This window comes from Lingula anatina, chromosome 10 (genome assembly GCF_051362555.1).
Source record: "Lingula anatina isolate TDL-2025a chromosome 10, LinAna3.0, whole genome shotgun sequence".
In the NCBI taxonomy this organism is placed as follows: Eukaryota; Metazoa; Brachiopoda; class Lingulata; order Lingulida; family Lingulidae; genus Lingula; species Lingula anatina.
This window is the reverse complement of record NC_141776.1, coordinates 18,163,515-18,181,854: the sequence shown is the minus strand read 5'-3', so window position 1 is coordinate 18,181,854 and position 18,340 is coordinate 18,163,515. Positions and strand designations below refer to the sequence as shown.

Here is an 18,340-nt window from a genome sequence, read left to right as displayed (position 1 = left end):
CTCCCAAATTATAATACATGCATTATTTAAGTGGGTCTTTTTATGTACAGACACAGATGTGTCTGTACATATAGCCATCATCTGCGTCTGTCGTCGCCGTCGCCGTCGTCGCTGTCGTCGCCGTCGTCGCCGTCGTCGCCGTCGCCGTGCACTTTTACCGATAACACGATAAGTGGAAAACCATTTTGCCTTTTGATTTGAAACTTGCAGAACTGATGAATATTCATAATACGCAGGTCAAGTTCGAAAGTCAGCATGATCGGGTCACTCTTAGTGAATTTAGGCTATTTTTTATTCTCTTTTTTCAGCATATATGCAGCACCGATAACACCATAAATGGAAAACCATTTGACCTTTTGGCTTGAAACCTACAGAACTGATGAATATTCATAATACGCAGGTCAAGTTCGAAAATCAGCATGATTGGGTCATTTTTAGTGAATTTAGGCTATTTTTTCACTTTTTTTCAGCATTTTTGCAACACTGATAACACAATAAATGAAGAGCTGTTTTACCCTTTGGCTTGAAACTTACAGAACTGATAAATATTCATAATACGCAGGTCAAATTCGAAAATCAGCACGATCGGGTCACTTATAGGGAATTTATGCTGTTTTTTTTTCACTTTTTTTCAGTATATATGCAACACTGATAACACAATATAAGAAAAACAGATTGGCCAATTGTCATTATACTCACAGGAGGGGCCAATCTTACTAAAACGCAGGTTGAGTTTGAAAATCAGCATAATCAGTCCATTATTTTAAAAGGTAATGCTGTTTTTTCACATTTCCTCACATTCAATTCTTAGGCATGTTAACAGTCTCATTATTGAACTAATAAGATACGTAAATGTGTTTGTTTGGCAATTCCTGCATCTTTACAACATTGTTAGTTGATTTTGTAAAAATGATGGTAAACTTGTTATCATGTATTGTGTAATAAAGTGTCAAAAATGGAAATAAACTCATATCATTGCAGTTTGTCAGATGCATTCATCCACTATGTTCAGAATCTCAGAATGGAGGAAGTTGGGCATTTAAAACTGTTCTATTGATACTTTTCCCATCTCATCAATTTTCTTCATTGGTCATATAAAAATGGCAGTAAACTGTTTATTTTGTTTTATGTTTAAAAAGTGTTAAAAATGGAAATAAACCCATTTCAGAACAGTGCTGTATTGTTTACATTTTGGCATTTTCAATATGTGACTTTGAAGTTCCATGGGCCTGAAGGCTTTTGCTAGTCACATTTCTGAATAACCATGATACTAATATTTTATAATTAAAAATTGATGGTCATTATGCTGTAAAACATTATGTAATATTGCATGAAAATTTGAAGAAACCCCTATTTTGGGCACTGCTCCCATGATGACCATTTAAGGAAAATCATGTCACTTACTGTTCTCAAACTTACAGGAAAGAAACATGGGACTAAAATACAGCTCCAGTAGGCAATGCAGTCTGTTTGGTAAATTTTTCTGGCAATTAAACAGTTTTTTGTGAAAATTTAATTTTTCACTTATTGGCATTTTCAAGGTGTGACTTTGAAGTTCCATGATCCTGAAGACCTTTGCTTGTCACATTTCCTGAATATCCGTGATACTAATATTTTATAATTAAAAATTGATGGTCATTATGCTGTTAAACATTATGTAATGTTGCATCAAAATTTGAAGAAACCCCTATTTTGGGCACTGCTCCCATGATGACCATTTAACAAAAATCATGTCAATTACTGTTTTCAAACTTACAGGAAAGAAACATGGGTCTAAAATACAGCTTCAGTTGGCAATGCAGTCTGTTTGGTAATTTTTTCTGGCAATTAAACAGTTTTTTGTGAAAATTTAATTTTTCACATATTGGCATTTCCAAGGTGCGACTTAGAACCTCCACGGGCTTGAAGACCCGTGCTAGTCACATTTTGTGAAAATCCATGACACTTATATTTTATTATTAAAAATCGATGGTCATTATGCTGTTAAGCATTATGTAATGTTGCATCAAAATAGCAGAAAACACAATTTTTGGTGCTGCTGCCTTGATGACCATTATGGAAAAACCGTGTTACTTATGACTGTCAAACTTTCAAAAAAGAAACACAGGACTAAAATGCAGCCTGAGTTAGAAAAGCAGTCTAATTGGCTTCTTTTTCTGGAAGTTATACATTTTAGTGTTATATTCATTATCTTTTTTGGCATATTCATTATGGGACTCAGAGCTCCCATGGACATGAAGCCAAATGGTAATCATATTTTCTACATGTCCATCCTATTTATAGTCAATAAACAAAAATTGGTGATAATTATTCTCTAATTTATTATGTAATGTTACATCAAAATTGACAATCTTTTTGCACTGCTACTGCAAACATTATGAAAAGAAAACTGTGCTACTTATTATAATTTTAAACTTACAAGTACGATTTTTAGGATTGGCCTTCAGCTCATGAGAAAACCAGCTCTATCGGATTATCATGTTTATTGTATTTATGCATTTTTTGTGAAATTTTCATTTTTCTCATTCTGGCACTTTCTAAGTATAAACTTGAACTCTGATGGGCCTGAAGCCTTATGCTTTTACTTTCGTCTGTGTTACCTGTTGTGCATAAGTTGATGTTGACTGTGCAGTTAAACATAATGTATTATTGCATCCGGATTGGTAGTCTCCTATTTTGGGCATTATGGTTTTGTGCTTTTCTTAAGGTGTGACTTATGGGCCTGAAGACCTTTGAGTGGGTCAGTCTGTAAATTACCCTTGGGTATCACTAGATTAATTTCAGAGTTATAAAGTCATTTGCTTTAATAGGCCATTAAATGAGATTACGTAAAGCACACTTGTTGATATTTCCCTGTAAACTCCCAAAGGTAAAGCTCTTTGCTAGATAAATAATAAGGAAGCAGTGATAATTATGCAGGTAAATTTTGTTTAATATTGCAAATAAGTTTTAAATATATATATATATATATATATATATATATATATATATATATATATATATATATATATATATCAAACTGGAAGATTAAAAGTTTGAATAGCAGCTTCATTGGAATTATATTTACCTCAAGCTCTGCCAAGGAGGTTATATTTTCACCCCTGTTTGTCTGTCATCCACATAACACAAAAAGTTATGGACTGATTTTGCAGAAATTTTCAGGAACTGTCGGAAGTGGGCCAAAGAGGACAATGATTAATTTTTGGTGGTGGTCCGGATCAATAATCAATCAATTATCAATATAATCAACAATTGCTGCCTTGGCAGAGGTCTGCACTCTCAAAGTGCTTTTCTAGTTTTGTTGTTTTCCTTTATAATTTTTTCTCAAACACTTGCATTTGTGACTTTTAGCCCCAGGCAGGCTCTCATCTGCCTGGGGCTCTGCACATTTTCTGTATTTCTACATAAGCAGTTGTATTGTTTTTTATGTCTTTAAACATTATGTAATATTATTTTATCATTTTATGCACTGTCATCATTTTTCAAATATTGAGACTTTCATAATGTGAATTTGAACTCTCATGGTCCTGAAACTGTAATCTTATTGAAGGGGTGGATTGAGACCATCTTCTGGGTCTTCCGGAAGACAGTCAGGTTATTAAGTTTATATTGACTGGTATCTATTTTTTCTGTTGGAAGACCATCAAAATGGAGGATGGAGCAACATAGATACTTTGTAATACTGTCAGAAAATATCTCTGGGTCCGCTCCTGTTATTGACCATGTTACCTGTTGTGCAAGATTAAAATTCAGTGTTGACTGACAGTGCTATTATAAGCATTATTTATTATTGCATCAAAATTGACAAAATGACCTTTTTTGCATCTTTATTTTCTGTTTTTTGTCTGTACATTTGACAGCTTTGCTGCCTTGTTTTCTGGTTCTGATGCTATGTGAGTGCTATGCGAGAGCGAGGGGGGTTTAAAGTTATATTAAGGCAACAAGGGGAACAAGAAGAAAAAGATACAACGATAAATTTATAACTCAGTATGTAAAGGCGGGCTACAAACATCCACGACATTTACTTTTTTCTAGAGACAACCACAACAATCATCGAATTCCTACAGGTATTTATAAATTGCTAGTATGGATGTAGTTTCCTTTGAACATAAAGTGTTGATATAGCCAATCCATCAGCGGATGTTTTTTTCATCGACATGTGACACGGGACAAAATCTTCGGTTCAATTTGCAAACGTATCATGAAAGCTCCACTGGCTATGTGAAATGGCTCACGACAAAGATATCACTCATTTGTGAGATCCATATTGGCGATATTAAATAAAATATGGACCTGAGTCAGAAATACACGAGTAAACATTTTGATAAATAATATCACTTGACGATGTAATGGAATATCTTTTTATTTTGATGTCTCACCTGAGAGGAAATAGGCTTGATAAAATGCTCGAATAATGAAAATGTTATCAAAAATACATGAAGACACATTTTGAAATTGATTATCGGCACTGTTGTGCGGAAAACGTTGCGATGATGTAGAAATGGAAATTTGATTACGTTCGATTCCATGCGTCATACACGTTAAAAACACCCAGTTATACATATCTTTTACTGTCCATCAATTAAGTAACTGATGAATGCAATTAGCAATAGCTCTCTTTTTAAATATTCAAGCATCAGCTGAACTTTTCTTCTGAGATTTTCTACACTCACCCCACTCTTATCAGATCACCATCCAGGACAACAACGGGATATTTTCTTGATTTGTCTGCCATTGGCAACTGCTGAGATAACGAGGTGTGTGACTATAGCATGGTGGTCCTAAGGCTGCTTTTTCTCGGAGTAACTATTATATATTTGGGTAAGTTTTGCAGAGGCACTAGACAAAGGCACTATACAAAAGCGGTGTTTTATAAATGATTTTTAATAGAGCTGAAAAATATGTATTTTGGACATTATTCATCCGTGGTTAGATATTTGTTTCTGAAAGTAAAATTGTTCTGTAATGTCCTTTCAATCCTATTTAGGATGAAAAGGATATGTAATATTCATTGTTGTATTTAATTCATACTTGCACGTAATAATAGTCATAATAATAATAATAATAATTGATGACATTGGTGTCTTTCAGATAGGACACTATGCAGAAGTTGCACGCAGAATTTGGCAAAAGGCAAACCCGCCTACCAAAGTTCCACCTACCAGACATGCGATGCCAGCCTCGCTGTAGACGGTAACTATGACGACGACAAGACCCATGGGAGTTGTACCCATACTAATGCTGGTCAGGGGCAATGGTGGCTGGTGGACTTAGAACCCACGGCGAGGGTGGCCGGTGTAATCATAACAAACCGTGGGGACGGATATAGTACGTTGATTCCGTATATTATATAAATTCAATGAGTTTATCGTACATGTAAACCACATTTCTTGTTGCTGTTAGTGTAAAACAGATAGGTATATGATCTACTTGAGATAATGCATGTGAAAGGGGACGGCAAAACGTGTATTTACATGTTACTATTTCCTTCAATGATAACAAATATTTTATCCATTGCTGCATCTACCTACCACGTACTAGCACGGTCTTAATAAATGATCTCTTGTTAAATTTGCCGTTACATATCACATCAAAGTATGATAAAAGTGCATTGTCAAATTTATGAAACAATTTGCTACTTTTCCATTTTCAGCCTACCGTCTGAATAATTTCGAAGTGAGAGTTGGAACCACTTACGAGGATAGTTCATCATTCAGCCAGTACAAACTCTGCGCCAGTTACCCGGGGGTGGCACCTGTGGGGAACACGTCTCTGTCCTGTGGGTCACCACTGAGAGGACGATATGTCTTGATCATTAAAGTTGGCAGTGACAACCATCAATTGCAGCTATGTGAAGTGGAGGTTCATGGTGAGTTGATGGAATTTCATTGTGTCTACATATGTATATTAATATGAGTTTTCATGTGCCTAAAATTACATGTATCTATAGTAACCTTACACATTTTTTTTATTAATTCAACGTTGAAATAACTGGTGAGTCACCTACTGACACGTCCTTTTTATGGGTTTTGTAGGTCCCATATTTTACTTATGTTTTTGTATAGGTATTTCAAGTGCAACCACCTTCCAGAGGGTAGCTGCAGATGCTCGTGCAAGCCTTGTGCCCATATCCACGCTGAATGTCCGCAGCCTCACCGAATGCAGCATCTCCTGTATGCAACACTGGAAGTGTGCGGCCATAAACGTTCTTTGTGCCGGAAATGACCAGTGTGTCTGTGAACTTCTGCCCAGTACTGCCCAGTCCAGCGACTTGCAGGCAGACACTGGTTCTGAATATTATGAGGACATCTGCTTGGGACAAGTGTAGGACGAGACTAAAAAATGTGGCTAAATCACTTTCAGAAATACCCCAGGGAAGCATTCATGACTACGTAACACATGCCTTTTAAGTATCTCCTATCGTTGTGAAACAATTAAATGATATTGATGTGCTAAGCTAAATATACATGTATATTATTAGATGATATGCCACGCTGGGGTAGTGTTGTAAAAACTGACCATTCATATTGTATTAGAAATGTGCAGGTGGTGATCGCTCCCAAGACTGACCTAAACTAGTGTGAAGACGACATGGTCTCAAGAAGGATCATTTAAATTTGACTTATAAATAAAAAATAAAAAAACTTCAATTTCGATGTTGCAATTAATAAAACTTTTGTTTGGCATCTTTACTGATAGTTTGGAAGTTCACTTTTCAAAATATTGCACTTAATTGAAGGATGTATCGGTGTGATTCAATATGCGTTATAACAGCGTTGTTACATGTATCACTTTAGGTGAAAGAAATCTGTTTGAAAGCGATAACATAGTTTTTCATCCCACAAACGGTTCTGTTATATCATGAGCTCTAGTTAGCAAATTCACCCTGACCTATTTTTTAACGCGACAGCAGTATCTCATGCTTTGGGTGATACCCTCAAAATACAAAAATTAAATAAAAATTATATACGATGAACAGGAATCAGTTTAATCAGTTATATCTCCTTCACGTGGCAACGGGTGTTTTATTGATTGATTACTCGTTTTATTGATTGATTACTCGTTTTATTGATTGATTACTCAGCTAAGAGAGAGCAAGGTGAGACAGTAACGTGAATGATGAAAGTGATCATGTTACGTCATAAGGTTCGATTCCATGCGACGCAAAAAAAAAAAAAAAAAGAAAAATTGATCTAACATTTTACTCTGTTTCTCTTCAGTCACTCCACTCTCAGCAAAATCACCCAGGGCATGAACGGAATATTGTGTTGATTTCTACCATCGGCAGCTGCTAGGACAACTAAGTGTGTGAATAAAGGATGATAACATTAAGAATAAAGAATGATGACATTAAGAGTGCTTTTTGTCGATTCCATGCGACGTACACATAAAAAACATCCTCTTTTTAATGTTCAAGCGTCAATAAATCTAACATTTCCCTCTGTTTCTCTGCAGTCACTCCACTCACAGCAAAATCATCATCCAGGGCATGAACGAAATAGTTTCATGATTTCTGCCATTGGCAGCTGCTGGAATAACGAGGGAATAAATACAGGATGATGGCCTTAAGAGTGCTTTTTGCCGCAGTAACTGTGATATTTTTGGGTAAGTTAAGCAGAAACAGCACTTGGCAAATTTTTTTGTAGTATTCAGTTTATACTTGCAAATAATAATAATAAAAATAATAATAATAATTGATGTGGTTGGTATCTCTCTCCGGCAGATGGGGCACTATGCAGAGGCTGCACGCAAAATTTGGCTAAAGGCAAACCCGCCTACCAAAGCACCACTTACGTAAATGTGAACGGTGTGCACCCTGCCAGTCGTGTCCAATGGGAGATGTAGCCATACTGATCTTGGTCAGGGTCAATGGTGGCTGGTGGACTTAGAAACCACGGCGAGTGTGGCCGGTGTTATCATAACAAACCGTGGCGACTGCTGTTGTAAGTCCTTTGGTTTAATATTTATATATACTGAAGATGTATCATTATCGCAATTCACGCTTTTATTGCCGTAGATCAAAGTTTTGGGCGGTTACTAAGTTAGTGCGATCCTGTTATGATTATGCATGTGAAAATAAGACAAGATATCGTGTAGCAACATGTATTTTTAATAATAGTGACATTTTATCTATATGTATACGCGTATCTACCTACTTCGTACGGTTTTTATATCAGGGCCCCGTATCTCAAAAGCTTCGCTTGTGGCGAGCGTGCGCAAGCATGGCGAGCGTGCGCTATCCCATATCTCGAAAGCTTCGCAAATTGCGGCCGTGCGCTAATGGCGAAATCAGCATTAGTTTCGAGGCTATTATTTGCGGCGATACAAACTAGTCACAATGGCCTCTGCGTATCTGTGTAGTCTATTGATAATAATAATAAATTTAAAAGTGTCATTTTCTACACAAAATTAAAAAGCAGAAACAAAGCATTCAATGGCACCGTGACTTTCCTCAATGTCTATCATTGTGAGACTGAACAATACTCACCAATGTTTCAGTAATCGTGTCAGTCCAAGCTTCGCTTATTGAATTGTTTTTTGACATTTTATCGGTGTCAAATACATCAAATATCAGTATTTGTAATTATGATATTCCTATAAATAAAAACAACCTCTTGATTTGCGTCATAGTTTCGAGGCTATTATTTGCGGCGATACAAACTAGTCACAATGGCCTCTGCGTATGCATAATTTGTCATTTTAATGTGTCTTTCATGTAATTAAACATGGCGGCAAGTTTGGGTTGCTAGTCATAATAGCATATAACAAAACATATAACAAAAACATGGAAGGTTATAATAGATTGAATCACTCGGTACCTCTGATAGAAAAACTGGTTTTAAATATTCACGTGAAGAATGCTAAAGTCATGTTTTATTATGCATAAAAAATTCAAAATTAAACATTTCATACATCATTTTATGTTTCTGGTGAATTTAATTATCTGTGTAGTCTATTGATAATAACAATAAATTTAAAGTGTTATTTTCTACACAAAATGAAAAAGCACAAATAAAGCATTCAGTCGCACCGTGACTTTCCTCAATGTCTATTATTGTGAGACTGAACAATACTCACCAATGTTTCAGTAATTGTGTCAGTCCAAGCTTCGCTTATTGAATTGTTTTTTGATATTTTATTGGTGTCAAACACTTAAAATATCAGTATTTGTCATTATGATCTTCCTACAAATAAAAACAACCTCTTGATGAGCGTCAAGGTGAAAAAAAAATAAAATTTTGTGTAATTGTGTTATGACGTCTTAACAATTGAATCGCAATCGAATTTTAGTAGAGTTTGAGGTTATAATTGCATTGCGTTTGCTAAGGCTTCGAGATAGCGGGTGGGTGCAATCGCACTCGCAAATAGCGCGGAATCGCCATGCTCGCGAAAGTGCGCAACATAGCGAAGCTTACGAGCTCCGTATCTCGAAAGCTTCGCTATGTTGCGCACGTGCGCTATCCCATATCTCGAAAGTTTCGCAAATACCGGCCGTGCGCTAATGGCGAAATCACCCTTAGTTTCGAGGCTATTATTTGCAGCGATACAAATTAGTCGCAAAGACCTCGGCGTATGCATAATTCCTCATTTTAATGTGTCTTTCATGTAATTAAACATGGTGGCAATGTTGGATTGCTAGTCATAATAGCATATAATAAAACATGTAACAAAAACATGGAAGCTTTTAATGATTGAATCACTGGTACCTCTGATAGAAAAAATTGCTGTAAATATTCACGTGAAGAATGCTAAAGTCATGTTTTATTATGCAGAAAAATTTCAAAATTAAACATTTCATACATTATTTTATATTTTCTGGTGAATTTAATTATCTGTGTATAGTCTATTGATAATAACAATAAATTTAAAAGGGTTATTTTCTACACAAAATGAAAAAGCAGAAACAAAGCATTCGGTCGCACCGTGACCTTCCTCAATGTCTATTATTGTGAGACTGAACACTACTCACTAATGTGTCAGTAATTGTGTCAGTCCAAGCTTCGCTTATTGAATTGTTTTTTGACATTTTATCGGTGTCAAATACTTCAAATATCAGTATTTGTAATTATGATATTCCTATAAATAAAAACAACCTCTTGATTTGCGTCATGGTGAAAAAATTACATTTTTGCGGCAATCGAATTTTAGTAGAGTTTGAGGTTATAATTGCGTTGTGTTTGCTAAGGCTTCGAGATAGCAGGCGGTTGCAATCGCAGCGCACGCTCGCCATGCTCGCGCACGTGCGCAACATAGGGATCGAAGCTTTCGAGATACAGGACCCTGATCTACTGTTTACTTTGCCGCTACATGTGTAATATTAGATTTAAATATTAGCCACTTTTTATTTTCAGCTGACCGTTTGAATAATTTCGAAGTGAGAGTAGGAACCTCTTATGAGAATAATTCATCATTCACCCAGTACAAACTCTGCGCCAGTTACCCGGGGGTGGCACCTGTGGGGAACACGTCTCTGTCCTGTGGGTCACCACTGAGAGGACGATATGTCTTGATCATTAAAGTTGGTAGTGACGATAGTTACTTGCAGCTTTGTGAGGTGGAGGTTCATGGTGAGTTTACAGTATTTCACTTTGCGTACATATGTATATTAATATGAATTTTTAGGGGTTTGCATGCATCTGTTAATCTTACATGAACACAATTTATGACTAATTCAACGTTGAAAAAAAAGGTAAATTACTTACTCGCGCGTCTTTGCTACAGGTTTCGTAAGTACCGTAGTTATTTTTTGTATAGGTATTACAAGTACAACTACGTTCAAACGGGTAGCAGCAGATGCGCGCGCAACCCTTGTGCCCATATCCACGCTGAATGTCCGCAGCCTCATCGAATGCAGCATCTCCTGTGTGCAACACTGGGAGTGTGTGGCCATAAACATTCTCTGTGCTGGAAATGACCAATGTGTCTGTGAACTACTGCTCAACACTGCCCAGTCCGGGGACTTGCAGACAAGCACTGGCTATGAATATCATGAAGGCAACTGCTTGAGTACATTGTAAGACGAGACAGTCAAATGAATACTTCAGGGAAGCATTCGTGTCTTCGTTACACGTCTTTTTAAAGTATTTTTTATTGTTGCCAAATAATTAAATGATTTTGTTGTGCAAAGCTTAATATGTATTATTAGACAGTATGCCACGCTGGGAAGTGTTGTCAAACACTCAACATTGATATTGTATTAGGAATGTGCTAGTGCTGATCGCTCACATTACGGACCTAAACTAGTCGACGTGATTGCAAGTGGGATAATTGGGTCAAACCACCGATTCTGTTATATCACAAGCTCCAGCTAGCATATTCACCCTGATGTAGATTTAACTCGACAGCATTATCTCATGCTTTGGGCCATCGTTTCTGGTATGGCAGTGGGAAACTGAAACAAATCAATGTATCAACTCTTTATTCCGTATAATGTGTGCGCTTTGGTGCTTTTTATTGTTGACTGTGTACAAAATGATTATGTTGTCACAACGTGACAGATAATCGACTATTACTATTGTACGTGAGCATATCATTTTATTTATATGTACATGTATTGGCTTTTTTGGCTACGATAAATTTCATCTGAAACTTTTTAATTACACATGGTTCAAAAGGATTTGTTGAGTGCAAAACTTTCATAAAGAAATGTGCCACCTACAAATTGTATATCCAGACGACACGTTTTGGATCGTTTATCATAACTATAAAAACCAATACGCTTTTTTATGGAGGCAATTAAGGTGTAAATTAAAGTTAAATGTGTTATATAAGACTGTCATTCTTTGCTAGTGGTGCACTGCAGGGGGGCCATAAGTAGTATAAGTAAGTCGTTTTCGACCTTCATTTTCGATAGGGGCTATATACTTTCAATGTAATTTTTTATAGTGAACCTTGAACCTTTTAAGGGGCAGTATACTTTTAATGCAATTTCTTAGTGACCCCTGAAGCAGAAAGGAGGCTTTGCAAGCGAATTTTACTGACAATCATTTTAGTGTAAACGAGGAACGAGCAAATTTCAAAGACGATTCAATAAAACCTAGAAGGTTTTTTGTTAAAGAATAAATATAATTGTGTAGCGAGCAAAGAAGCATAAAGGAGGACGTTTCGACCCCTTTTGTGAAGTTCTAGAAATGCGCAGACGAATGCGTTTGGTGCGCCCGCACCCGTCTGGTGTTTGTGAGTATACGGAATGCGTTAAGGCTCGCATGAGCTAGAAACCTTTTGAAATACATTGCACCCAAGCGGTCTGCACTAACCATGCGGTAAATTGATCTTTTTATTAGTTATGTCTCTTAGCTGGCCCGTGATATGCTTACAAAGGAAGTTCTAGAATATTTTTGGGAATCATTGCAATAATTAAGACATATATAATTATATTAAGACATATATAAGTTTATATTATATATAATAATTCTGATAAAAAAACTACAATCTGGAACATTCTTTAGATCAACTTTGTTCAGTGTGTGTCCCATGTGACAGAGTTACAGTAAACAAAATATATGCATTATTTCTTTGTGTTTGTAAATTCCATTTTAAAAGCATGTGAGAGTGATGTTCCCCTCATGATTGAAGTGTGTATGGATAATAGCAAAAATATTGTTATTATTTACATGATTATAAAAAGTTTTTGTACCCGCGCCACTAACGTAACCGTGACCTAATATTCACCATTTTTATTAGTTATGAAATTTGGATAGAATTCTTCAAAACCAGTTTTGAAGCATTGAGACAACACCCCCTTATGATTTAAACTAAAACTGAAAACATTCCATTAAACTTTCATTAGTTTGTGCCAAATATATTACCCAGGGTAACGTGTCTTGGATTTGGTGGGTATAGCTGTTCAACTCTCCTGTGTGCCCTAAAAAGGGCATCTGCTGTTTCCCTTTTTATGAAATGATAAACTGTGATGGTGTAGATATCACATCGCAAAATTACAGCTTCCCAGAGAAAGTTTGAAATTTTCGGTCAAATTCAACATTTCCCTGATTGTAAGAAGCAAACAAAACAACGAGACGGCAGGTCGACATTCAGCCTAGAGCAAGGTGCAATACTGCCAAGTTGAAAGCTGTTAATTAAGTCGGATTATAGCGCGCATCAATTTACTTCCCGTCGCGCTTGGCGAGGACGAACTCCCGTCTCCAAGGGTCTCCCGTACAATAATTTACATATGCGCTCCTCCCCCTGTGCACTTAGGCCCTGTATGAGTCCACGTCGCTATTGTTTGCTACCCGCACAGGCTTTTGTCGTTTATCAGATTCAGATTCAGATTCTTTATTGACAAACACCTTCACATAAAGGTATAATCAATTACAATACGATACTAGTGGCTAGAACATAGAACAGACAAATAAATAGATAAATAAATATATATATATATATATATATATATATATATATATATATACACATATAGATTAGCAATTGTTGAAATCAGTGACTATACACATGTATACGAATGTCGCATTCCATAATCAATTTACCAGGTTTGATCTACACGCCCAGTCTCTGCTGACAGCGCATAACGGGTCTGGTACTATGATCTGGTTTGGACATGCGCAGAAAGACTTACTCTCTTCTCCATGCATTTCTGTACAAATATTATCAAAACAACCCATTGTCTCTCAGGGGGCGTCAGTACACAGTTAATACGTACATGGAGTATACGCATACGGATTGTCGAGCGAATTATAGGCACAACCAGTATATCAGAGGCTTGCAAAAGCCCAAGTGCAAAAATCTCAGGAGATCTCGCAAAGACCTAAATCATCTTTTACGGAACAAATGACACAAGTCCAAACATTCTATTCATGTGGGCAATCCCAGAAAACGTGAAGAATAGTTTCCCTAGCAGCATTGCAAAATTCACACTGTTCTGATTCTTTTTTTTTTTTAAATTCATAAGATAAATGTTGGTAACGAATATTCTGTGATTCATTCAAATTGAAGCGTCTGCAGTTTCGTGTCACCTGTTTCTTGGAAAGGGGATCTAAATATTACTTGCCAAGCATCATTACTTAAGGATTATTGTCGTGCCATTTACCTACACTTTTGTTTGGTGATATAGTGTAATAATAATAATAATAATAATAATAATAATAATAATAATAATAGAAATTGTAGAAAAAATACAGTAACTTTGACTGTAATGGATTCTTTAACCATTGGTAAGCATGGGAGAACCGTCGTTTACCCGAGGGAAATCCAATTTTTGGCCAAAACAAACAGTTGTTATCCCTTAAACATCGAAAGGCAGGGACATCGTGAAATGTTGTGAAAGCAAATAGAAAATGTTTTCGAATATGCATGAATTTTATAATAATGGTAAAATATCATAAGCCACACCTTAATGATATTTTAAAATTCCGATGTTTATGCCCACCGTGTGAGAGAGAGAGAGATCTTGAAAAGCCATATCAGCGTCATTTCACATTTCATCCCCTTTTCATTTCACTGCAGGCCGTATTTGCGAAAACACGAGGTTCAACAGCGTCAACAACATGGACTTTTTACGGGCAAGAAATGTGACTTGCAGTACAGTTGTATCAGAGGCTGGGTTGGTTTACCAGTCTTTTGTTAGGCAAGGTGCAAGAAGGGATTGTTTCTTTCAACAGAATGACATTCTGTTCAACTGCGCCAGTAAACTGGAGAAGCACAATCGATTGTGCGCTTGCAGAACGTTTAAGAAGGAACAAGCAGCACTTTGTCATGAATGCTGACGAAGCATTTTTTGTTTTATTGTCAAACGAATGTAAATATTTTGGCAAGTGATTATTCATAATTCAATGAATTGCCCTTACAAGTATGCAATGACCAAGACAGGGAAGTTTTTGAAAATGACATTTGAAACTCAATGGGGATCTCAGTGTTCGGTTTGACAGTGTCATAGAACAAGGAGGAACTTAATTTTACAAAGCCCTCGAGTTCATGATACGAATAATAATTTCACTCGTCAGCAGGTAAAATGGATTTTTTTTATTTCCCTCTTCCCGTTGTGATTATTTTAATTTTTGCTTGATGAACTTCTTCAATCGAAATCCTTACTACATGATACTTAAAACTAATTCAATTAAAGCAAACTGCTTTTGCTACAGAGGTATCCACGTGGCGGTGAACTCCTGTTTCCTCCCAAATTATAGTACATATATTATATACGTGGGCCTGTTCTCTTCTGAAGATGCAGCAAAACAATATGTGAGTGCTAGGGGGTTTAAAGTAATTTTAAAAAGCAAAAAATAAATAAATAAAAATAAACAAACAAAAAACATCAAAACTCAGTATGTTTAAGGGCGAACTACAAACATCAACAACATTTACCTATTAATCTAGACATAACCACACCTAGCATCGAATTTCACAGGTATTAATAAAGTGGTAGTATAGATGTAGGTTCCTTTGAACATAACGTGTTGATGTATCCAATCCATCAGCCCAATTTTTTCATTGACTGATGACACGGGACAAAATCATCTGTTCAATTTGCAAACGTATCACGAAGGCTCCAGTGGCTGTGTGAAATGGCTGAAGACAAAGGTATCATTCATTTTTGAGATCTATATTAGCGATGTTAAATAAAACATGGACCTGAGACAGAAATACAGGAGGAATCAATTTGATAAATAATATTACTTGAATATATAATGGAAATTTTATTCATTGGGATGCCTCACCTGGGAGGGAACAGGCTCGATCAGTTGCTCGAATGATGAAAATGTGTGTAGTCAAAAATTCATAAAGACACATTTTGTAATTGATTATTGGCACTGAAAGTGCAGAAAGATGTTATTATGATATAGAAATGGCAATTTGATTACGTTCGATTCCATGCGTCATACACGTTGAAAACACTCGGTGATACATATATTTAACTATCCATCAATTACGTAACTGTTGAATGCAATTAACAGTGGCTCTCTTTTTAATATTCAAGCATCAGCTGAACTTTTCTCCTGCACTCACCCCACTCTTATCAGATCACCATCCGAGACAACAACGGGACATTTTCTTGATTTGTCTGCAATCTGCAGCTGCTGGATAACGAGGTGTGTGACTATAGCATGGTGGTCCTAAGACTGCTTTTTCTCGGAGTAACTGTCATATATTTGGGTAAGTTTTGCAGAGGCACTAGACAAATGCACTAGACAAAAGCGATGTTTTATAATTGATTTTTCATAGAGCTGAAAATATGTTTTTTGGATATTATTCATCCATGTGGTAAGATATTTGTTTCTGAAATTAAAATTGTTCTGTAATGTCCTTTCAATCCGATTTAGGATGAAAAGGATTTTTAATATTTATTGTTATATTCATAATAATAACCATGATAATAATAACTGATGACATTGGTATCTTTCAGATGGGACACTATGCAGAGGTTGCAATTTGGCAAAAGGCAAACCTGCCAACCAAAGTTCCACCTACCAGACATGCGATGCCAGCCTCGCTGTGGATGGTAACTATGACGACGACAAGTCCCATGGGAGTTGTACCCATACTAATGGTGGTCAAGGTCAATGGTGGCTGGTGGACTTAGAAACCACGGCGAGGGTGGCCGGTGTAGTCATAACAAACCGTGGAGACGGATATAGTACGTCGATTCTGTCTATTACATATATTATCAATTTATTCAATGACTTTTTTTCGTACATGTAAACAGCATTTCTTGTTTCTGTTAGTGTAAAACAGATCGGTATATGATCCACTTGAGATAATGCATGTGAAAGGGGATGACAAAACGTGTATTTACATGTTACTATTTCCTTCAATGATAACAAATATTTTATCCATCTCTGTATGAACCTACCACGTACTTGCATGGTCTTAATAAATGATCTATGTTAAATTTACCGTTATATATCACATTAAAGTATGATAAAAGTATACTGTCAAATTTTTGAAAACAATTTGGTACTTTTCTATTTTCAGCTTACCGTTTGAATAATTTCGAAGTGAGAGTTGGAACCTCTTACGAGGATAGTTCATCATTCAGCCAGTACAAACTCTGCGCCAGTTACCCGGGGGCGGCACCTGTGGGGAACACCTCTCTGTCCTGTGGGTCACCACTGAGAGGACGATATGTCTTGATTATTAAAGTTGGCAGTGACAGCCATCACTTGCAGCTATGTGAAGTGGAGGTTCATGGTGAGTTGATGGAATTTCATTGTGTCTACATATGTATATTAATATGAGTTTTCATGTGCCTAAAATTACATATATTTATAGTAACCTTACACATTTTTTGATTAATTCAACGTTGAAATAACTGGTGAGTCACCCACTGACACGTCCTTGTTATGAGTTTTGTAGGTCCCATATTTTACTTATGTTTTTGTAAGGTATTTCAAGTGCAACCACCTTCCAGAGGGTAGCTGCAGATGCTCGTGCAAGCCTTGTGCCCATATCTACGCTGAATGTCCGCAGCATCACCGAATGCAGCATCTCCTGTATGCAACACTGGAAGTGTGCGGCCATAAACGTTCTCTGTGCTGGAAATGACCAATGTGTCTGTGAACTTCTGCCCAGTACTGCCCAGTCCAGCGACTTGCAGGCAGACACTGGTTCTGAATATTATGAGGACATCTGCTTGGGACAAGTGTAGGACGAGACTAATAAATGTGGCTAAATCACTTCAGAAATACCCCAGAAAAGCATTTATGACTACGTAACACATGCCTTTTAAGTATCTCCTATCGTTGTGAAACAATTAAATGATATTGATGTGCTAAGCTAAATATACATGTATATTATTAGATGATATGCCACGCTGGGGTAGTGTTGTAAAAACTGACCATTCACATTGTATTAGAAATGTGCAGGTGGTGATCGCTCCCAAGACTGACCTAAACTAGTGTGAAGACGACAAGGTCTCAAGAGGGATCATTTTAATTTATCTTAAAAATAAAAAATTTTAAAAAAACTTCAATAGCCATTTTGGCTGCTTCGTAAATTGGCACGAGAAAGCGATCAGTTTCCTATGTATGTAACTCCGTAGCTAAGTAATACATTATCGTGAAGACGCGTGCTTGGCGACTAGGGTGGTAATCATAGCCTGGCGCCTGCTTTGGTTAAACATTTTTTAGTTTTAATAGCCCCTTAATTTCGATGTTGCTATTAACAAAACATTTGTTTGGCATCTTTACTGATAATTTGGAAGTTCACTTTTCAAAATATTGCACTTAATTGAAGGATGTATCGGTGTGATTCAATATGCGCTATAACAGCGTTGTTACATGTATCACTTTAGGTGAAAGAAATCTGTTTGAAAGCGATAACATAGTTTTTCATCCCACAAACGGTTCTGTTATATCATATGAGCTCTAGTTAGCAAATTCACCCT

At 36.5% G+C, this 18,340-nt stretch overlaps 2 protein-coding genes and 1 long non-coding RNA gene across 3 annotated transcripts in view; all 3 read left to right on the top strand.

Annotated features, from left to right (window-relative positions):
- The window catches only part of LOC106177233 (alpha-1,6-mannosylglycoprotein 6-beta-N-acetylglucosaminyltransferase A), a 30,227-nt gene extending 15,496 nt beyond the window's left edge, over positions 1-14,731 (top strand). Inside the window, exon 12 of the mRNA XM_086997512.1 lies at positions 14,464-14,731. Within this exon, the coding sequence (XP_086853638.1) occupies positions 14,464-14,723 (260 nt within the window). The 3' untranslated portion in view covers positions 14,724-14,731. The remainder of the gene's footprint in view (positions 1-14,463) is intronic.
- Positions 1,736-7,599, top strand: LOC106177230 (uncharacterized). Its single transcript, XM_086997756.1, has 4 exons — positions 1,736-4,821; positions 5,092-5,328; positions 5,654-5,869; positions 6,066-7,599. The coding sequence occupies exons 1-4, from the start codon at positions 4,773-4,775 to the stop codon at positions 6,326-6,328; spliced, it is 765 nt and encodes a 254-aa protein (XP_086853882.1). The 5' UTR covers positions 1,736-4,772; the 3' UTR covers positions 6,329-7,599.
- On the top strand, positions 7,829-11,239 carry LOC106160239 (uncharacterized). The gene is made up of 3 exons (XR_015331385.1): positions 7,829-7,943; positions 10,353-10,568; positions 10,756-11,239. It is a non-coding gene; the product is annotated as an uncharacterized LOC106160239 (long non-coding RNA).
- Positions 14,732-18,340: the final 3,609 nt, after the last annotated feature.

What these genes read in the sequence shown, in the direction of transcription:
- LOC106177230 (XM_086997756.1), top strand. Translation starts at nt 4,773, where the DNA reads ATGGTGGTCCTAAGGCTGCTTTTTCTCGGAGTAACTATTATATATTTG. An exon ending in AAACCGTGGGGACGGATATA is followed by an intron (nt 5,329 to 5,653) that starts GTACGTTGATTC and finishes TTCCATTTTCAG; the next exon opens with CCTACCGTCTGAATAATTTC. An exon ending in ATGTGAAGTGGAGGTTCATG is followed by an intron (nt 5,870 to 6,065) that starts GTGAGTTGATGG and finishes GTTTTTGTATAG; the next exon opens with GTATTTCAAGTGCAACCACC.